Source organism: Calypte anna, chromosome 2, assembly GCF_003957555.1.
Source record: "Calypte anna isolate BGI_N300 chromosome 2, bCalAnn1_v1.p, whole genome shotgun sequence".
In the NCBI taxonomy this organism is placed as follows: Eukaryota; Metazoa; Chordata; class Aves; order Apodiformes; family Trochilidae; genus Calypte; species Calypte anna.
This window is the reverse complement of record NC_044245.1, coordinates 80,273,209-80,296,736: the sequence shown is the minus strand read 5'-3', so window position 1 is coordinate 80,296,736 and position 23,528 is coordinate 80,273,209. Positions and strand designations below refer to the sequence as shown.

At 37.1% G+C, this 23,528-nt stretch overlaps 1 protein-coding gene across 1 annotated transcript in view; it reads left to right on the top strand.

Moving 5' to 3' along the window:
- Positions 1–23,528, top strand: part of ADCY2 (adenylate cyclase 2) — a 207,547-nt gene that overhangs the window by 113,827 nt on the left and 70,192 nt on the right. Inside the window, exons 5-7 of the mRNA XM_030446098.1 lie at positions 19,785–19,933; positions 21,221–21,332; positions 22,539–22,666. Of these exons, the coding sequence (XP_030301958.1) occupies positions 19,785–19,933; positions 21,221–21,332; positions 22,539–22,666 (389 nt within the window). The remainder of the gene's footprint in view (positions 1–19,784; positions 19,934–21,220; positions 21,333–22,538; positions 22,667–23,528) is intronic.

The window sequence follows — 23,528 nt, the reverse complement described above, 5'->3', positions numbered from 1 at the left end:
AAATTACAGCTGCTTTAGTTCTTGAAGTAGCTCAGGTTGAAATAAAGCTTTTTGTGTGATTGTAGCTGAAATAAAATTTGACATCTTAACCTTTTTAAAATGCTGTAATGGTGAAAGTAAACACCTTCCCTTGTACTTCCTCTCTCAGTATTTCCTTTTTGCCCTGAAATCTGACACAGCTTCTAAACCTTTACCAGAGCTGATAATAAGTTCTTTCCGGCCTCCTCCAGTTTTAATTCAACCTTTATTCACCTTCCTTATCCTCACTGCTGATTTTTTTTAGATAACTCTCAATGACCTTTCAGTTAAAAAACTCAAAAATGTACATCAGCCTGCCTGATTCTCACCTCCCTCTCCCGCCTGATTTTCTGTGCAAAGAAGGATAAACTTTTTTAAAGGAATAAAATGTGAAAGCCAAAGTCAAGTCCCAACTATTCTGTATTCTCAGCCTCTGACTGAGGCCGAGAAACTACTCAGGGAGAGTATCTTTGCTTACAGCAAATGCAAGAACAGCAGAAGGCTTCAGTCACATCTCTATGGTCTGGGTCAATGTCAAGGGCCATGGTCTGTTATGGGTTATGATATAGCATAAATAGGTGTGAAGACATAAGCTTATGAAGTTCCTTCTCAGTTCTTTAACTAAGCTTAGCAGAGAAATCCCAGGGGATTCCCAAGGGAAGTAAGCATTGATTTGTCACATTGCATGTGAGCATTCCTTTAAGGCTAAAAGGGAAAAAAAACCACAAAAAAAAACAAACAACCCTCAAAAAAAACCCCACAAAACAAACAATCAAACAAACAAAAAACAAAAACAGAAACAAACAACCAAACAAACAAAAAAAAACCCAACAAGAACATGAAAATAATGTTACCTTTAAAAAAAAAAACCTGAACAAAAATAAGGAAACTGAAAATGCATTTAGGAAATAACTAGAAATCTGGAAAGGTAGGAAGGACACATGGAGACTATTTAAACCACTGTATCAGAGGCTCAGAGGACAAATACATTTATTTAAAATATTCTAAATAGACCAAGAGAGAAAATTTGTTAAAAGCAGAATAAAAGAGATTGCTAGAAATAAAAATCATGCAAACAGACACTCTGAGGCAAAGGAAATAACCGAATAGCCCAACATTTTTTTGCTAGCTGGTAGCTTATGCCTGTGAAAAAGATAATCTTATGCATACAGTGATGCTTTCCTAATAATCTGAGCACAAAGATACCTGTGGCCAAGTTACTTAATGAACCAAAATTTATGTTTTTTCATTTAAAAGTGCTTGACAAATTTCCACCTGTAAATTTTTCTGCTCTTTTTTTGAGCAAGTCGTTAATTTTTTACGTTCACAAGCCCACATTTTTTCAGCTGAACTGCATATGGTGTGAAAAAAAATTTCTTTCATTTGTTTTAGTCATTGCCTTCACAGTTTTACATGATGCCCACTGAAGTCACTCTCTAACAGTCTGAAGACTGTTAGAAGGCCAGACAACTGTGTCTATTTTAAAATGGATTCTTCCTTGCAAGTGTCATTGGATTTTTTATATCCAGCAGTTATCAGCTTTCTCATTCTATGTCATCAACTATGATTATTTAAGCAGTAAGACAGTACCTATAGCATCTCTATAGCATTTTAAAATTTCTGCTTTTAGCATATAATGGAAAATGACTCTATTGATGACTTTACACAGCGTAATTAATGTTTAGGTTTTAATGATGACTGACAAGCCCAAAGATTTTTGCAGCACTGCACAGAAAGATTCCTTTAGTGTTTAGAAAGCAGTGTAATACTGTGATGGATAAGCCGCGGCCCATAGCCAAATAGCCCCCACCCAGCCCTCACTCACTCATCCCCAACCCCAGCAGAAACAGGGGAGAAAGCAGGAAAAATAAAAGATGAGAAAGCTCAGGGGTCAAGATAAAGACAGAGAAATCCTTTCCCAGTTGCCAGCATGAGCAAAACAGACTCAACTTTGGGAAAACAAATCTCTTAATCAATTTAGTAAAACTTACTAAATTCTTAGTAATTCTTAGTCTCCTGCCAGAAAAATAGCTTCATGTAGTGAGAAGCAAAACCAGTTGATACTACACCCACACTTTTCCTCCCACCTTTCCCAGGCTCCTCTTCACTCCCAACTCCTCTACCTCCACTCAAGGAGCATGGCAGTCATAGCAGCTACTCCCTACCTCTTCTCCTTCCTTCTCATGGTTTTCCATTTCTCCTTCCTCCTCATGGTTTTCCTTTGCTCCACCATGGAGCTCCACCTCTGACTTTGGCATTCCCTCTGCTGAGTCTCACACCTTTCCTTCCCTTCTCCTCTCTCTGTCCATCCTTTCCTGCCTTTTCTTACATTCTCTCCCAGACACACCCCCAGCTTTGCTGATGGGCTCAGTTGTGTTCTGCAGTGGGTGGGTGGCAGAGCCACTGACCCCTTCTCACAGAGGCCACCTCTGCAGCTCCTCTCCTACCAAAATCCTCCCACCCACACCCAATGCAGACACAGGCCACACAGAAGAAAAGTGGGAACCATATTGGCTGCCAGTGGTGGGGGACACTGGATGGGAGCTCTTGGTGACACCTGGTGCGTATTCTGTGTTGGACATCCTGTGAAACCATGAAATCCATGTTTTTTAGACCTTTCTACAGCTTTTCAAAGTCCTTCTTTCTCCTAGTTATTATGAATTATTGTCCCTGTTCATGCTGTCACTTCACTCTAAAAAAGAAATCTAATGCAACATTAATTTATATCAACTTCTTTGATTTGTAGCCCAGAATTAATAGTTTCACATCTTCCCAGACTTCCTCTTGATGGTAGGAAGAAAAGAATTTACCTCGTTTTTTGGCTGCTTTTCTGCAGTGCATCTTAGCTTTCCACTTCTTTCCAGTTAAACTCTCTTATAACAAAAATCCTTTATTTCTGTTGCTCATAGAAAGTTGCTTCAGCAGAACATTTTTCTTTTATGGTCTTCTCTATTTCTTGTGTTTGGAAAGAGTGTTAGCTTTGGAAGACTGCCTTTCTCCAGTCACATAGGTGACCCTTTAGCAATGTGCTAGTTAGAGTAGATCCTGACACCTGCCTTCCTTCCCTACTCCAAGCTGGACTGGCTAGTGCGATCATTCAAATGTGAGAATATTGAAGGAAAATCAAGATATAACTTGGCTTTGTTAAGTTTCCTTTGCTTTATAGGTCACATCTGATCTTGTGCGTAAGTCAGACTGTCACAGGTACCTTTAAGAATGCCCTTTAGAGCACTGAAGGGAGCCTTCAAACAGCCAAGGGCTGATATGCTGTAACAACTGGGGTTACGTTTTTCTTTCTTTTCAATAATTAAAAAAAAAAGGCCTAGTGCTCACATGGATTACGTGTGGCTGTAATGTGATCCACACTGACAACACTCTTTAACAGCATAATGACAGGAAAGAGGTTTACTCCAGATGAGTGATTCCTTGTCTCTGCTTTTACAATGTAGAGATTGCTGGAAAAAATCTGTTTGTGAAGAATGGAATTTTAAATTAATAACAACTCAATTTTCTTTTCATATTTCCAAAGAATAATTGCAGTGGTAGTCTTCCTTCATTTTAATATGTTCTTCCAGGCTATTTCAAAATGCATCCTTGCATGGTCATCACACATTAAGAATGAACATTTGCTTTCTGGTACCATAAGGAAAAATGTTCAGCTTGCTGTAGGAGTTATAAAAATAGAAGATGGAAGGATTAATGTGCCTGGGACTGTTACTGTGACATGCAAGTACTCTGCAAGTACGTCCAAGGATGTCTGGGTTTTTTATTACTCTAATAACATTTTTTTAAATCACAGGCTTTTTTTAATGCCATTTTTTAATGTTACATCTTTCTTGCAGATGTAATTTTTTGTTACTGTATTAAGGTATGTCTTTCTATTGAGAGCTGATTGGTTATCTTGTGGATGTCCTGTGATAAGCTTTTCCTCCATTTTTCTAATTTTGGGTAAACTGTAGAGCTAATTTTTCTTCTCCATATGCATTTTCTAGAGTTCTTGTAAATTAATGCATGCATCTTCAATGTGTTTGAGGAACAAATGGTATGTCATAACCCAATTTAGAATCAGTAGCATATGAATAACATATTGCTGTTAGCTGAAGTCTCATTCATTTTTGCATATAAAATGCAATTATATTGTTGTTGTGTTTTTGTCCAAGCTCTGTGCAAGGCTTCTCAATTATGCCAACAGACTGTCATTAAATAGCTATGTCATGCTATAAATAGATGGACTCTAACTTACACAAATCATTGCACTACAGTTTCTTCCTAAATTTTTTCATTCAGTTAAAATTATTATCCAGCCTGTGAAAGACATAAGTATGTTGTTACATAACATAGACTAGATTAGCATTTTAAAGACATCACTGGCCAAAGGTGAATTTGTTGACAGGTGTGAACAGTATGAATGTAAATGCACTTCAGAAAAATGGAAATGGCAGCATCATATTGTAATGCATCTGGAATGTAAACATGGATGTAGTAGGTGAATCTCAGGAAAAGCTGATGACAGATAAGTTGAACAACAGGTTTGGGATGCCTTAAAATGCAGGAGGTTGTAAGATCTGCAAAATTTATGATCTGTTGCCAGGGCTGTACTTAAAAAAAAAAAAAAAAAAAAAAGAATCAGGTCAGCTTTCTGCTTGTTGAAACTTGGGCAAAAATGAAAAGTGTATGTTATGAATATAGCCATCCATTTTGATGAAGAAAGTGTCTTCTAGATTATGATAAAAATGTGGAAGTCATGTGACAGGTGTCTGTTAGTCATAGTGATGATCCACAGTGATTTTCAGAAAAATCATGCTATTGTTTTCCATACTAGTAGGAGTACAAGTGTTCAGAGTCTCAGTGACAAGATAAAAAAATCCAATGTTATCAAAAAATATAAGGACTTCATCACTTTTGGGATCTTACACAAGCAATGAGTCAGGACAACTAGAAAAACTATGGACAGTGGACAACCATGAGAGACAGTGTAAACTTGTAAGAGACAGAAGGAGCTGAAGGACTGGCCACTACTGAAAATAGATTGGAAGTTTTCAAGACATTAAATATCCTTTTAACCTCCTAAATATCATTAAAATGTGGTCCTCTTCACGGACATGACTTAAAACCAAGAAACCTCTAGGAGCATGCACCAGAAGACTTTTGTCCTCTATAGGTATCACCAGATGCCTTGAAAATTACTGACAGCATTATAACAGATCAGAAAGATTTGAGTTGATCATGAGTTGGTCTAGTTTGTTAGTACTTCTCAGATTTTAAAATATGCTAACATATTTAAACCTTACTGAAAATGCCTATAAGGCATACAGAAAACTTTCTTTACATCATGCTAAACAGCTGTGGTGTGGGAGGAAAGTGGAAAAAGTCATAATGTGCACACACAGCAGGCTTCATTTCCTGGTGTGGAAAGGCTGTTGCTGGTATGGCCTGGGTACCTTTGCTGTGCCTAGGAAGGGACAGCCATTTAGTCCATGAAAGTAGCTGTCTAGGCATCTCCCAACTAGCTTCTTGGACTCATTCCTGCATCCTCCTCCTCTCAGCTTGAATAACCTCTTTGTCCTCATATCCCTTCTTCAAAGGGCGTTCTTCCAACTTCTCTTCTGAGAGCTGAATTCATTAAAAGGTTTACCATGAAACAGAAATTTTCAAGCAGGTCTGGTTTCTTTAACCCTCAGGAAAATTTGATACAATCCTTCAATTACTGTCTTTGTCCAGTGTATCTCATTTCTTGCAGTTAGAGGAAAGCTGCGTTGCTCTTGCATTCAAAGAGAAAACCACTGCCAAAACTCTTGTCTTTTCCTGAGCATAAGCATAGACTCTACTTACCACTGTCACCTTTTAGGAGTGACTCACTGCTTTCCTTCCTTTCCAGACATAATACCCGAAACTTTCTTCCATAAATTAAACTCTTTCCCCTAAAAATATCAGAACAACTAGTCATTTGTCTGCAATGAGACACCACCTCACCAAGGAGGAAACAGTGGACAGTGCAACAGAAAAATCTCACATTAGATGGCAAGTTTGTTATTTCTGAAATACACAAAGTTACTTGCAGTTCTCCAGTACAGAGGTTTATCTCAAATGATGCTGGCATTTCAAACTGTTAATATGGGTAGGTAATAAGACACATTTTTAAGAAGTAATCACTGATATGACATGACATGTCATGATTAAAGATTTTAATTCCATGGAAACATGTGCTTGAGCGGGTCAAGTGCTTAGCCCAACCTTAATAAATGAATCAGTTTCTCAGTCTGAAAGGCCCACATATTAAAAAAAAAATCAAATTGCCTTTTAAAAAGATTTTTATTTTGTGAGGTACATCTGGCATGGGAATATTCTGGCGTCAGCTGCAGGGTAAGTGCAGAGACAGCTACTTCTGAGTCACTGCCTCTGTTAAGATGAATGCAAGCTCATTTAACCCTGAGTGAAAGATGCCCTGTTGAGCTAAAGAGGAAATCACCTTGCAAGGGCTGCTGTAACCCCACTGTACCCCTTGCTTTCTGGAATTTGTAACTGGTGCAGTGTTGTCATTCTCTCCCCATCGTGAGAATGTCACATCTATCTTGTGGCCCATACCTCTGTGAAGGGCAATGCTTAGGCAGGTCATAAGATTTCTTCATTCAGAAAATGCTGAAAATTTTAGCTTTTCAACTGTAGAGCTGCGGTGTTTTGGTAATTCGTGTTTTGATTTCGTTTTGATTTCATTGTATAGATTCCCAGCTTCAAAACAACTTCAGCTTTAAGAAGTTTAAAAAATACAAATTTAAGATGTTTTGCAATGTCTGTGCCTTTTAAGCTTGTAAAATGGTATACAATACTTAATTTTATAGATCACAAATAGAACAAAGTTACGGTCTTGTTCAGAAAGGTATTTCTAGTCATGCCTTACACACACTTAAATCACCCTCTCTTGTAAATCATAGCAGATTAATTCAAGTAGCTGTTGATACAGAGTGTAAGTGCATATAAAAAGAAATAGTAAAAGTTTTATAGGACTAGACTAACTTGTCTCCTTTGTTATATTGGAAGTATGTTAAAATGTTAAAAATCAATAATAAGATAGCTGTTTTTCCTCCACCACTGAAAGGAAAGTATTAATTGAATTGATTCTAAACCAGCTAATTGTTCTCAATCACAAGGATAAAGGAAAGGAAAAAAGAAAGGAATGGAAAGGCATTTGTTTAATCCATTCTTAATATTCAATACCTTGTTATCATGAATGCAAATTGGTAATAGAGTAATTTTAGATAACTGCAAGAGAATCGGAAATTTTTCTTAGATGAAAGGGGGTACAGAAAAAAAAATCTTCTTGGCAATTTAAATTAGCCTTGAAATTAAAAATGTTACTGTAAATTTAACAACAGCCAGTAAGAAACAATATAGTTTTTTAACTGTGCAGTAATGAACTGATTTGTCTTTTTCAGAGTAAGTTGGTATGGAGGTTCTATGCCATTTAATTCCCCATAGAAGATCTATTGAATAATTTTTTTTAATGCTTCTGCATTCATTGTGGGAAGAAAGGAGTTTCCTACATTGATGGATTACTCATAACAGCATTTATCTCAAGGTGAAGTGTGAGGAGGAGAGGTCAAGGAATAGACAGACTAAATAAAATAAGCAGTAATAAATCCTCATATCTGTGTATTCAGCAGAGGGATCTCAGGAAACTTAGAAATGAACCAGCTGAAAGCTGCTGCTACCTCTTGTGCAGAGTCTTGCACCAGGAGTTGTGCTCACATTTCAGGAGAGAAGGGAGGAAACTGTGGTTCCAGGTTTGGCAGAGCTCCAAGAGAGACAAGAGGACTACAGTCTTAGAAACCCTTTTTCTGTTTTGGAACTATTACTGGGAGTACAATGTAAGATCAGTGAACTTTCGGGTTAGGGTGAGTTATGGAAGAAGAGTCAAGACAGTTTCTGTAGAGAAAAAACCTAAGAATTCCCTGAAGGTTTCAGTGATCTGGTGAATGCAAATGATCCACCTGGTATAGGTTGGGTGGATTTCTGGAAGGCAAGCTCCATCACAAAAGGGTCCTGAAAGAAGTAAGCAGTAATGGGACAGGAGAAATTTCTTTGCATAAAAATATTTGATCAGTTGTCATGATTAAGAATACTTTTTAATGTATTTTTAAAAAAATACCCCACTTATGTCTCTTGAATTTTCTTTTATGCTCTGATTGCTTTCTGCATTGCTCCAAAAAGCAAAGATTATAGTGGAAGTTGCTGAACAGTTCTAAAACCCAAGTCTCAGAAGCAATAATTTGTTGTTGGAAAATGTTCCACCAATCTGGGGAGTATTATTCACAGAAGCGCTTTAGCATTGCATAGTACACCGTAGTGTGGTGATTTGTCAGCTTTTACAGTGAGCTTTATGCTACTCAAAGTAAATCTGTAAATAAACTTGATTTGTTATGTAAGGTATTTTTAGATCTCTATTCATGTATAAAATAAAGCCTGAGTATGCAAGTATACAGATGGTAGTTTATGTACATTTATAGAAGATGAAAGGAATACTGAAAGAGTAATTTTACTGGAATTTGTCAGGTGCAGGTTTGCTGGGGTTTTCTTCTTGCTTTACTGTAAACCAGATATGTTTGTTTATGAAATAACATGGATATTGAAGGTAGGGCCAATTGTTACTTTGAAAATAACAGCAGGCGTTTTCCTTTTTTATAAAAATATTTCTGGCTAGTGTTTGAAAATAACAACTATACTGCTCCATCTTGCAGTATAGCTTCTGCCCCAGCTTTTGTTATAGCCTTATGGTTTCTTGTTGGCCATTAAAAAAAAAAAAAAAATTAGTTTATTGAAGGTATTTTGAATCTGGATAGTTGCTACAGACAGTTTTCCTTAATATCTCCTACAGCACACTGAAGAAACATGATTCCCAGTTCTTCCTGGGAAGAACTAGTTTCTTGTTCTTTACTCTTTATTCCCTTCTTCTGCACTGGCATCAGAAACATAGTAGTAGATCAAGGGAGTCACCCTTTCAATATGCTGCTGTTAGATATTAGAAACCAGCATCTGAAGAATGCAGAAGATGATGACATGAATGACATGGTGACATTTCATCATTATTATATATACTCAGAGAACGGTGTGTCTGCAAAATTACCTTCTAGTTTCCTTCAATTTTATCTCCTGGAACAGCAACAGAACCCTCATCATCAACACGTTTTTTGTGATGGATAGATGTGTTAATCCATATTTAAAATGTGGAGTTTCAGAATTTATCAAATTAAATGAAGGCATGGAGTATAGTGAGGATGTAGGCTGGAAACTATAAAAAAGGGTTTTAGGTAAAGAAGTCACATACCATTTCAAATTTATCAAAAACTTGGAATCTATTTAAGTGCAGTACTCATAGAATAGACTTAATTCATCCATGTCATACTTACCATTAAAAATAATGCTGTCAAAATCAATCAACTGCAGCTTTGGCATTTGCTTTTATAGAATATTTAATTCATATTCATGTGTACAAATGTGCTAGCATCAGAGTGCAAACTGAGATGCTGAAGGAAAAGAAATAAAACATGCAGTTGGTAAGAATTAGAGTTATATAACTCCCTCAAGATGTGAGTTTTTTAGATAGCAAGAGTCTGGATGTCGTTCCTAATCCTGGATTGTGCCTCCTATGAGAGCGAAGGGGTGAGCACAGAAGCCTTTGTGCAGGAGCCTGGGGATGAGATAATTCACCTGGAGTGCTGCTGAGAAAGGAAACCTAGTGCATGCCTCAGTGATTGCTAAATTGTTTCATTTTGGAGTGGATTAGCTTCACCTGAAAGAATGAATGCTAGAGCTCTGCATCCAAAATAACTTCATACTTACTGATAAGCATTTTTCCTTTGGGACAGAGAGATGAGGTCTCTTTTGGCAGAGGAATGTTTTGAACATTGACTGAATTGTCTAACTCCTGGATCTCCTGTTGAGACATAAAAACTGCCTCTAGCCTATGCTGGGGCACATGAAAACAACCATGGGAAAAAAAAATGCTTTGTGTACAAAACCTTTCCCATGGAGCATCAAAATATAATCTAATCAGAGACCCACAGTGCCCCTGCCTAAACAGGGTTCAGAAAAAAACAGGCAGCTCTTGGGAAGATGGAAACAATCTGCTAGATATGGGAGACACTGCATCAAAAGAGGGTACCTACACCTTTGTGGCCCATGGACAACCTGCTTTGGAGAAGGGACACACCTAGAGGTTCTGCAGCCCATCAGTGTTCCAGGCAATGTGGAGAAGGGCAGCAGAAACCACTAAGCATAGAGCAGCAGAAGTGGTTAAGCAGAGTGGCGGAAAATCATATATATCACCTACACCACCTCTCTCATCACACGCATTTTGATGGACTGAGTATAATCCATAAAAAAATAAGCAAAATGGGGATTGGGAAGTGTGGAGGATAGATTTCTCAGTGTGTATTTTCTTATTTTATCTTTTTTTCCAAGCTGACATCAGCAATGAGAGGCTTGTTTTTGTTTGCAATAAATAATTCAATTAAAATTCCCAGACTGTAAACTGTTAGAGTGGAGCTAACATTGCTCTGCATACAGAATCAAACTTTTTCTTAGGGTTTCCTACTTAAGTGGCCTCCCCATTCAGCTCTAATTTTTCTTGGTCATAGTTTTAGGATTCTGATTTTCTCTCTGCATTGCACAGACAATCTTAGTGCTTGACCTCTTGGTATCTGCTTTCCCTAGATGACAAGGAACTTGAAAGTTTGGTAGTTACCACCCTAAACCTTTCTGTGGATGAAGATTGAGTTTCTATCTGCATTCTTACATGCCTAAACCTAACATGGAAAACACTGGAAATTGTACATAGGGTAACATGGAAAATATGGTTTAGGAGTTTTAGAAAATAAAAGCAAGGTAATTCTGAAAGCTTTAACCTTAGCTATATGATTTATGCTAAATTTTGTTTTGTGAAGTTATGCCTAATAATAAGTGCTCATTAATAGATTATTATGTATCTGCCATACAGTATGTTATCGCTTTTTGCTGACCAAGTTCCTCCAAATAAAGAGAACTGGCTTTCAAAACTCTTCAGTGTTTTCCAGTTGCAGCAAATTTTTTCACTTAAAACTTTCTGTAGTTGGTAGTTAGTGAACATAATCACTAAAGAACAATGAAGAGGTTTCTACAAGATACAAATTATGCAAATAAGCAGAAGAGAAACTTTCATTCCCAAAATAGAGATATAATGCAAATTATTCATGTTCCATTTTATTTAGACCATTGCAAGGAAAAAAACAGCCTGCTTATGAATACAGTAACAGCATTTACCCTCCAGACACCTGCCTGTGCTTTGATTTTTACCTCGGTTGAGTCAGCTTCATCTGTCTTCAAGGCTAGGAAGTGAGCTACTGAGTGAATAGTGATGCTTATTGCTACTCAGAGAAAAAGTTGTTAAAATTTACGGCTTCCATCATTAAAATTTATCATTGCTGCTTCAGAAGAAGTAGGACAGTCCTTTATTGTAGGTTCACTTTTCATTTATATATGGATAAAATAATTTTCTTGAATTAACTTCTGCTTGAATAAACTTCTCTCTCCATTTAAAAAGTCTGTTATGTGGGCTAAACCTGTAGTTACCTACCTCTGATCTTGACTAAGCCAGAGCAGAGATTGAGAGTTTTGATTTATTTTTATTGCTGTCTTGCCCTGCTTCTGAATGCTCTGAAACACTTTGAAGTGTTTGTGATTTGATCACACAAATGTGTGGTATCTCTATGGTATGCGTTAAAATACAGGAAAATTACCAGTGAAATACAGAAAAAAATCCATCTCTTTATGCTTAGTTGGTATGCTGTAAGCAGACAGCTAAAACATGAGCAAAGTCTGACAAAAAATTGGCCAGTTTCAGGTTGACTAGAAGAGCAAAGAGAAGCTATGCTGTCAAGGTGCTTCTGACATGATCCTTTAATTTATGTGCAGTGCTGTGGCTTAGAAAAGTCCTTGGTTTTGCTTTGGATTTGATGCTTTCAACCACGAATCTTGACTCGGCAGCTGAACAAGTAGCCTTTGTCTTTGGAGAAAGGGCATTAGAGATGCCTTTCAAACTCTACTGGAATAACTTCCCTGACATGTCCCACAAATCATTTAGAAGAAGTAAAAGACATGAAGAAAGAGCTGTGTATGGTTTTGTGAAAAAGCGTAGTGAAAAAGTAACATAAAACTCTCCTCATCAAAATATTAAATGACAGCCTGCATATGCAAACTATAATCTATGCAAAAACATTAAACATCCCCTAAGCTCCTTGTAAGAATTTGTGTTTGCCAAATATGTGGTGAGCCTGTGAGTTTAAATGAGCTTTCAGACCTGTACACCAAAATTGCAGCAAAGCAGTGCTACCAGGTAGCTTTAGTGTTTTTCCAAGATGACCAGCTAGATGTTAGCTTCAGCAGCAAATGAGCTGGGCAGACTGGTGCAGACTGGTGCGCACTTAGCCTGAAAACCAATACGTCTATTTCTGCCAAAAGCCTGGGTGGCTTTTACCATTCTTGCTAAGTAAGCAAGTCATGCCACAGATGTTTTGCCATTGCAGAACCATTTCAAAGCCATCTCATTGGCTCCTCCTGGAGGCTTGGTTGGAGCTAAGGGCCAGGGCAGGGAGGGCAGCCCCTCCCAGGCAGCACTGCATGGAGCAGATCCCCATCCAGCTTCTCTGGAGAGAGCTGATTTTCAGCTGTGGCTTTGCCATTTGGACTGGGCTCAGCTCCTGTGAAACTGCCACTGTGCCCATGCCTGGCCACCAGCCCCTGGATCCATCCCTGGTACCTTGTCCCTGACCTGCCACTGACTTCCCTGGAATCTCTGAACCTCACTCTGGACCTGCAGAGTCCCCTGGCTCCCCTGTGGATGTCTCAATACCATGAGCTGGGCTGGTGACTTGGAATCTTGGCCAGGACCACCCTGTGTTTTCTCCACTCACCAGGTCCGTGGTGCTGGATGCTTGCCCATGGCAGCACGTACTCAGGGATCCCTTTCTGGCTGGATAAACTGTCTCATGGTGCTCCCAGACACCTGTGGCTTGTCTTCCAAAAACAACATCATGAGGGACTTCCTGTCCTGAGGCAGGTGAAGCATCAAGAACTGAGAGGCTGATGCTCTGATTCTGCTTGTGTGTATAGATTTTCTGGCTTTGATGTTGTTTCCTGGTGTTGTCAGCCTTGAATTTCACCTACAGGATCATGAAGATACAAAGTCATGTGCTGCTGTGTGTGGAAGAGTTGGAAAAACAATCATTTTGCACAGGAAAAGGAACAAGAAGCACAGATGGATGTTTAAATGTTGCTAGCAGTGGGAAGCTCTTCTGGGGGCTGTTAATGAACAGATAAGGTCATTCATCATTCTGTCATCAGAAAGGATATCCATTATGGGATAAAGGCCCTACTAACCATAAGTGATAGCAAAAACAGCAACTAAGTATGCAAAATAATTGGTTCAATATGACTAAAGTTGAGGTATATAGGAGACCTCTGGATGCTAGAAAAGATCCTTACCTGTTTTTGTCAAGGTTGATGACAGCATTTTGGAAGTACTGCAGGAAAAAAATGGCCATTCTAAAAAAGGAAGAGGCTGCCACTTGATAGGAGGAGTATAAATAATCAGTATAATATAAAAGATGCAGCTATGGTGGTTTTGTGTTTGGAAAGAAATTGTGATATACTTAATAACTTTATACAAAATTGAATTCTGTGAAAATGTTTTTAAGTTTTTAATGAAGAACTGGTTCATGTTAAGTAACTTTTCAAAAGCAGTAGATTTCTGTAATATATTTGATGCAATGATGCTTGGCATCCTGATTAAAAGTACTGACACTACTCCTTATCAAAAGAGCAGAGTCTAATGGATTTTGAGTGGGGTAACTGGAAATTATTATGGAAATTATGGAAACTGGAAATTATAAATAATTGTTGATAGGGATGTTCTATGATTAGGCATGTGTGTAATGTTCTGCAAGATCTGCAACAACCAGTTCTCATCCTGTATGCTATTATGTATCTTTTAATTAATGATCTAGGAGATCCATGAGGACAATCACAGACAGTCATTCTTGAAGAAAAGTCAAATATTGATCTGATAGTAAATACAGTAATACAGAGTGCTCTATAAATGATATTCATCAAGACAAGGTAAACCTTTATAATAACTGTCTGGAAGGTAATAATTCTAAAACAAAGAGTATGGGTCCTAGCTAGAAAACTGGAAGGCTGCAGGTTTGAAAAATATTTGGAGACATAGCAGAAAGGGAACTCCAGAGATATCACAGCACAAATTTGTGCGACATAAGTCATGGATGTATTGAGAGGAACACAGCAGGAGGGTATGTGTCTGTGTGTCTTTGTTTATTGGAGCACAATTTTAGGATTTGTGTCATATGAACTTTCATAAAGTGTTTGAAAGTTATTGAGAGTTTAGAAAAGAGAGTGTAGAAAATACTTCGGAGCAGGAGATATATGGAGCTAAGTCTATTTACCTGATGAAAACGAAAATTATGTTATCTGATTAGTGTTTAACTTTACAGAGGACTGTGGACCTTAATCTTGAGCTTTGAAAGATATAGCGGGACTAACACTTCAAAATAAGGAATGTGCAGCATATTTTTAGCAGTTTTTAACAGTTCAGCTAATTAACCACAAGCATCTAAGGACTTGATGAAATTCTCCATCTCTTGATGATTCTATAATCAAGACTGAATATCATTCTTTATGTGTATGAATAAAATGCAATTTAGTGATCTCAGGTTGGCAGAGGCCGCTATTATAGGTTAAACTTAAAGGCATAATAGGGCCTGATTTTTAAAAAAAACATCTCCCCTCCCAGTTATGAGTCCAAGTTAGCTTTAAGAAAAAAATTTACATTTATCCTAGTAGTCTGAATGAACCATACCATAATTTGTCAAACAAGTACCCTGTTGATCACTATCTTTATCAGCCATGACTGATTTATCATTGTGTGATCAGGTATCACAGCATTCCTTTCTTGTAGGTTATTTCTGGGTAAATTTCAAGGGTGAAAAGTTTATTTTTTCAACACTTATTTGTAAACTTTGTTGCTAAGCTGGGTGTGTGTATGGAACAAGGGGCACTGGAACAGGCTGCCCATTGAGGTAGTGGTGTCTCCATCTCTGAATACATTCAGAACCCTCCTGGACAAAATCTTGTGCAGCCTGGTCTAGGTGAACCTACTCTGGCAGAAGAGACCAGAAAATCTCCTGAGGTCTCTTTCAACTCCTACCATTCTGGGATTCTATAGGCTATTTGACTCTTTGGCTCATACTGCTGAACTTATTTACTTGATTTCTGAAACCTGATAAATAGATTATTAGATACATGACACAGGAATCTGACAAAAAAGCCCTGGCCACAGAAAAATATAATTCAATATTCAGTGTCCTAAGTTACAGTGAAAGGGATAAAAATCCTGTATGTGATTATAGGGACAAAAAATGGCCCTGTATCACTTCATTGATCTACATATATGTAGTTTTTCTGCATCCTTCTTTAACATAAGAATCTCAGCAACAGAAATGAACATTTCTTCCAGTAAGACTAAAATTTGCATCTGCAGTTTTCTTTCCGTAGATGAGAGCAAGCAAGACACTCACCCTCTACAGGAGTTCCATACTTAAATCTGTGAATTGCCTTGGAGGATAGTTTCTCCCCACTGAGACTCAGGTGTTTTAACATAATGAACACTATCAGACTGCCCTTTCTCTCCATTATGCCATTCTGTTGTCTATATAATTCAAGAGATCAGAGTAGCTGGAAAATTATTTGGCCTTTAAATCTATAAACTATTAGAATTATTTATGTGTCTGTAAAGAGAAGAGTTGATAGTCGTGTCATCTTTTACAAATGAGCAAATCAGAACTGGTATTTTGCTTAACAAAACAGGAACGAGCAAATAAATCATTATTGCCACAGGCCAAAAAAAGTTTGATTGGTGAAATAGACACTTGAGAAGATGTAATTTACTGAGCATTTGAGGACAGTTTGCTTGCATACTACATAACAGCAGTGTAACCTCCATTGTGCAAAGTGCTGTAAAAGCAATTGTCACCTTGCAAAAACTAACCCAGCACTATGATCTTTTACTCTAGCTAAACAAAAATCTTTTATCAGGCTTCAGGGGAGTGATGAGTAACTGGCAATGACTGCTAAAGTAATCTGTACAATATGGGGAAAATTCTGACAAGTAAATCAATGCGAATGTGTGAGTTAGTTTTAGAGAGCAGGGACTCAAGAAACGTTTGGCACATATAACTGAAAACCCATAGAGAATTCAGGGAGAATGGTTACTTGTTAGCCATCTTCTGGCATCCTGATGGACATGCTCTAAGATGAGCAATTAACCCACTGGTATTGAAAGATGCTATAATGTTGTCTTCAGTATGGATTGTGTGCTGTCTTTTAGCGTAGGACATTAGGATCTGAGTGTGAAGTGAAAACATAGTCCCAGAGAACATCAACACTCAGGCAATAGTCTTGTGCGCATGAATTACATGTACTGGCTGTCACATCATGTTAGTAATATTTTAGGGAAAGACATTTGTGAGAGGATTTTCACTATTGCCATAGCACTCCAGTTTCCATTTGACCAAAAGGGGGTAGTGTTATTATTACTCTCAAGACTTTTAAATGCTGCATTCAGAATTTCTTCAGCTTTTTTCTTACAGATTACAGCTCTTCTTACAGAGTGGATTCTACAAACAGACAAGTATTTTGTCTTAAAGTCAGTGTCTTGTATGCCAGTTCACCTAGCTTTTGATGTGTAAATTATCTGTGGTTTTGAGACAATAGTACAGAATGTAATATGGAATAAAAAGCCATGATAAATATCAGTCATGACTTGCTATGCTCCTCACAGTGTTCCAGTCTCCACAAACTGCAGTGTACAACATCAGGCACAACAGTCTGATTAGTAATTGGTTTTGATCATTCCACTATGCTCTTGTTAGCCAGCAGAGATAGAAAACAAAGAAAGAGGTGATCTCAAATTCTTGGCATATCTTTTAGCAGAAACAGAGAGAAAAATGCATTTGTAACCATTTTGGCTAGCTGACCAGCACAACCAGGATCTTTGGAACTAGCTGAGATTCATCTTATTATCTGGCTGTGTGAAATATAACATTTGACTTGATAACACATTATCACAGAAGTGGTAACCTCAGAACTGAGATGTGAGCACTTGCAGCCTGCATGATGGAGAAGATGACTGAAGTGTTTAGGTATAGCTGGGCACGGCAGGGTATTTTGCAGTGTGCAAAGTTGCAGTTTTCTAAAGTTTTCTAAAATTTTTTTCTTTTCTAAAGACTGTTTGGAACCATCTTTTTGGCCAGTAGAGATGGAGTAGAGATGGAGGAAACAAAACATCTCTTTGGAGGGAAGTTCTGGTGTGATGACAGCTTTACTTGGACATTTAAGCAGAATGGCTAAGTGGTCTTGCCTAGAGAGAAAAAGGAAGGGAAATGTCTCTCCTGTTATTCTCTAAAAAATACAGGCATTCTGTTTTCACTTTTCTCTTATCATTCTTTAGGTTTTAGTTGACTTTACACTGCTGCCTATAAAAACTTTTTCTATTGCTTTCTTGAAAACTTTTGCTTTTCTATTTGACCTTTTGCTAGCCTCTCTGGGCTTCAAAGACTTAAGCAGTAACCTGGATGCTAATTGGCTGCTTCACTGCATGCCTGGAATTGTAACTGAGTCATAGGAAGATAGTGAGGTAGCTTGTATTTACTAGCCATGGTACAATAGGAGCACAGTGTTGTAAAATTGGAGTTAATAGCACTGACCTATTTCTTAACTATTTGATGATAATTATTAGCAAGTGATGACCTGTCCTGTACATCACAAAAGAGCAACTGTCTGTTAGATAAAGAACAACTTGTAAGAGTTAGCTTTGTTTAGGGAAAAAAAAAATCCATTTTTTTCAGGCATTCTTAGTTAGCAAAATACTTCCACCAAGGACCGATGAACTACATTAGAAATGAAAATACATCAGCCTCTTGGATGTATACTTGCTAAAATGCTGAAGGTACTAAATTAATCTTGCATCTCAGAAATAAAGCCACATTAACATTTTGATGAAAAGTCAATTGTATATATCCTTCTCAATTACAATGTGTCACATCTGTGTTCCTTGCAGGGAGAAAACAGTACATCTTTTATTCTTGTCTCCTTTAGTCAGGCTAGCAGCAGATATTCTTCACCTTGGACATTTATTTCATAAGTTGTCTTACTCTTTAAGTGATATACCTTAGCATGCAAAACAAAGAGCAGTCCAGAAATATAGGAATCAAATTATGTTTAGATCTCACCAATGTGAACAAAAAAAAAAAAAAAAAAAAAAAAAGAAAGAAAGAAAAGTTCAATTTTATTTAGTAACAAAGCAGAATTCTGTCTTGATTCATCAAAACAGAGATTTTTTTAGAAAGTGTGTGCAGGCTCAGTTTCGTAGGGTCTCATTAAAGTTACTGTTATGCTTGCAGGAACATAAATACTATGGGGAATAGGAACTCTCCATTATACAGTACAGAGACAGATGACCACAGTAGCTGCAAATATCAGAGAGTCTATAGCCTTGTTGTTGCCATGTTCTACTCAAGGTCATTAGACCTGAACAGCAATAATTATCCCAGGCAGAGCATTGTATTAATGGTTACACTTCTGGTACCCTCATGAATAGAACTGCAAACTCTGCAAAACCATAGTGAGAAGCAAAGAGAGCGCATCACTATGAGTAACACCTGCAGATCACCCACATTGTGAGATTGTTCTTTTCTGGTTGTTGCTGTTTCTCTCTGCTGACTTTGTCATGGGCTTTTTGGCTGCCTTCCTCCTCTCTGGTTCAGGGTTCTGGGTTTTGTGCTTGGCCTGCAATTGCCCCTTTGCTATGCAAAAGTGGGAGATTTTTGTTTGATTTTGAGACAAAGTATGATCAAAGAAGGAAGGTTTTAATTGCAGAGTTCTAGCTATTCTCTTGTTGATTTAGTTTTCCAGAGAAGTGGGAACCCAGTGAAAAGCTGTCACAGGCAAAACGGGCAAAATTGTATTGTACTGATGTAAGAGAGCTTCAAAAGAAGACCGTGAGTGTAAGACCAAGATAATATAAGGGAAAATGTGCACTTAAAAAAAATACTCATTTTCATTTTGAGTTAATATTAAAAAGAAAAAAAAAGTTTGTCAAATCTCATATTAAAGTAAGTGGAGAATAAATATGAAAATAGTCTTGAAAAGTCCAATATTTTCAGTATGTTCTCTATCCTGGTTTTATCTTTTTGCTTTCACTCAAACAAATGCTAGAACAATGACCAGACATTTAAAATGCTTTAAAAATGTATTTCAGTGTGTTTAAAATACATTTTAAAAAAAATAAATTACTTAGCCTACACTTGTCTGAATTGACTAACATTTCCCTGAAGTCCTCTGAAGAGTCCTTGAAGGTCTTGCTTTCCTTGCCTATCTGTATTTCCTGCATGTACTCAGATATTGAATAGATTACTGCACATAACTTCTGATGATGAGTTTAGCTTAAGCCTCTTCTTGAAGAAGTTAAATATTACTGTAAAATGTGTGTGTCAAGTTCTGCAAGGAACAAATTGATTTTGGAGGCCATACCAGGAAAACGCCTGAGCACAAGTCCCATTGAAATGTTCTAGGGTGTTGACAATAGCATATGCTCTGCACAATATTCCTTCTGTGCTAACTTAATTCTTAAAGAAGCATGGACATGTGATTTTTAATTTTAGGAGCGTCTTCTGCTTTCCTTACTGCCTGCTCACATTGCCATGGAAATGAAAGCAGAGATCATCCAGAGGTTACAAGGTCCCAAGGCAGGCCAGCTGGAAAACACCAATAACTTCCACAATTTGTATGTCAAAAGGCACACCAATGTAAGGTATTGTACTGTGATAAAGTATACCAACAACTCTTATCAACAAACACTTTCAATTTTGCAGTTAAGGAAATTGCTGTTCTAATATGGTTTTGAAGTATCCATTAATTTGATCAAATGCTAATAATTCTGTGCTCCAGAAGAGCAAAAAAAAACCTGATAATAAAAAGAAGGTTTTAAGAAAAAGCCATGAATCAACAGGCTTTCTTCATAATCTCTTGATTTTTTCAGGTTGAAGTACCAAAGCTCACTTTCATGTGTACCAGTCAAAAATACAATTTTTGCCAGTTATATTATTCTAACTGTAATTTGCTTACCTGGGCATATTTCTCAGGTTTTATGTAGTGTAAACAGATGCAGCTGTTTCAGGTGTTTATTTTACACAATACCTGGGATAAAATACTCAATTGACAAATTTAATTATTAATTAATTATAAATTTCTAGAAGTTAGAAAAATAGTTGGTACTTGTTTAAAATATCTTTTAATCTTTACCAGTGGTTTTTTTGCCTGTTGATTTTTGTTTTGTTTTGTTTATTTTTTTTATTGGAGAAGTTAATTTGAATGGCATTCTTAGAAATTAATTTTTTCAAACAAGTATTGCAGGACTTGAGAAAGTTTTTTTTCATTTGCAAGCACAAGTACCTTTTCCTTGACTGATCCTATGACTTTGTCAAGTTTTCTTGGTGGATAGAAACATAGTGTATATTTTGAATATTTTAGCAATCAAACTGGAATTTAATAGCCTGACTAAAAAGTGAAGAAAGAATTCCATGCTGTACATCATTGACAGGTACATGGAGATAGAAAAGATATACAGCAATGAAAAACTATCAAGGAATTTCTGATTACAAACATGTTTATTGAAATAATTGCCATTATTATATCACCAAATTGTGAGGAGGGAAAAAGGTTTTATTTTTTTAATATGCTGTAGCAAATACAGGTATAGAATGCCTAAAAGTACCTATGTATATAAGTATTCCTGTATAGGTAATACCTGTGAAGGTAAAAATAGGTATACATTACATATAAACATAACATCTCTAAAGGTAAATGTAGACTTACCTATATTCTATGTACTCTATTTATTTGTTCTGTTTATTGCTCTATTTATTGTCTATTTATTGCTATTTGTTCTATTTATTGCTCTACATTTAGAAGTGGCCATTTAGCGTAGGGACATACCTGTGAAATCCAGATTGCCTACTTTCAGGTCTTGCTTTTGAGTGATAAATCTGTGTTCTGCAGAAGGAAAAGGTGACCAAGTTTCTGTTCATTTCTGTTGTAGCATCTTGTATGCTGATATTGTGGGATTCACTCGCCTGGCCAGTGACTGCTCACCAGGGGAATTGGTGCACATGCTGAACGAGCTGTTTGGCAAATTTGATCAGATTGCAAAGGTGGGTTTTTGCTGGGCTGTTACAATCTGTTTAAATAAGTCACTTGTCTTTAAAATATTCTTTCTGGGGACTCTTCTACCTTCAAACAGCACTTCTGAGGCTTTGGCAGAAAGATTAGGTTTGAAATGTGTGAAGAAAAAATCTGGCTCTGCTCTCAGTGGAACTGGTTTTTCTATGACTGTGACAATCTGGGAAAACCAAGATAGCTCTAATAGGACCAATAGAGACAGTTTATGGAGCCCTATAAAGCAGAATGGAAGGTGACCATTTATTTAAATGGATTTTTTATAGGAACAAGGATTAAGACTCTCAAAATAGAAAACTGATGCAGTCAGTTTTCTGATCTCGAGAAAAGCATTTAAGAGAATGGAAGACAGGGGAGACAATGTTGATTGAAACAATTTCAATTACTCACCATAACCTCTTGATTACTCAAGAAAAAATTCAAATATAGTGCAAATATTTTCTTCTGTTTATTTAGATGTCTTTTTAATAAAAATTGTATCAAACTTTATACTGTGTGTAGAGGTGAAAACAGAAACTCTAAAACAGATAAAAATTTTCAGTGTATTTTACCAGTTCAAAAACTACTATCCAGTATTGATTTTAAAAAATGAAAACTTTTATACTGCCTTAGAGTACAAAAGGTAGAAAAAAAGTTATGACTGCTAGTTTCATGAAGAATTGCACAGTATATCTTCAAAGATAAAAATCTGGAAAGCTAGGTATTTTGATTTCATATTTCGAACAAAAAGATTTTATTTAGATTGAGTACATAATACTCATAATACTTTGGTTCAGTTGTTTACACTAAAGTGTGGACCACTGTGCATATATATATATATATATATATATGTCTGATTTGCCATTTACTTGCTTCCTGGTTTTGCCTATTAAAGACCATAACAGATGGAGGAATCATCCATACAAATTTCTCTGACAGCATTTCTCACTTCTTTTTTAGCAAACCAAATCCTTTTCTACTGAAAGAAACCTAAGTAGATTGATTTTGCTAATATCATTTAGGTCAGTCATTTTAACAGTAATTCAAAATTCATTTATGTAATTCAAGCTGAAAGTGATGGTAATACAGATATTGATATTTATTTTATTAGGGGTAAAGGAATGTTGATAGTTGGATGCAGTGATCTTGGGTCTTTTCTGACTGTGACAATTCTGTGATTCTATGATCTGATTTTCTTTCAGGAAAATGAATGTATGAGAATTAAAATCCTAGGCGACTGCTATTACTGTGTTTCTGGACTACCTATATCTCTTCAAAATCATGCCAAGAATTGTGTGAAAATGGGACTGGACATGTGTGAAGCCATTAAGTAAGTGCTGAACTTTTTGTTAAACATTCACCAAAAAAAGTTCTCTTTTCTCTCAGTCGACGTGCTGCTAGCTGAAACATCCAGACATGCAGTAATTGGTGTGTTTTAGTACAAGGTCCAGCATTGTAATCTTGATTTCAGCCTCAGCAAAGAAATGTTTTAAGGTGTTGGGTTGTGCCAGTCCATCTTGTTACTAGACTGGAAACCAGGAGCATTCCGTTTATGAGGAAAGGCTGAGAGACCTGGGACTGTTCAACTTGGGGAAGAGAAAGCTGAGGGGGGGAAATCTCATTAATGCATTTAAGTACCTGAAGGGGGAGTGCAAAGAAGACAGAGCCAGGCTTTTTTTGGTGGTGCCCAGAGACCAGACAAGAGGGGATGAGCACAAACTGAACCACACGAGGTTTCCCTTTAACATCAGTGCACACTTTTTTCACTGTGAGGGTGACTGAGCATAGGCACAGCTCACCCCAGGATGTTGCAGATTTTCCAGCCTTCAGCCCTTAGCAACCTGCCCTAGGTGGTCCTGTTCTGAGCAGAAGGTGGACTAGGGAATCTCCAGAGGTCTCTTCTGACATCAGTTATTCTGTGATTCTGTGCTTACGAGATGGTAAATATCCCAACAGATGTCATTTAGGAGGCTTTGGTTTTTTTTCAGAGTCATCGTACTGCCAGCCCTTTTCTCTTTTTTCACTTAGATATACTAAAAGATTACTGTAATTAAACCAATTGCTTCTTTAGCATATTAGGAAAGCTGACATCCCTTCACTCTATCAATACATAAGAGAATTTCTGTCCCTAAGTTCTCACTCCTCCTCCGTTTTTGTTTGAGCTGACCTCAAAATCAGGCTGACAGATAAAC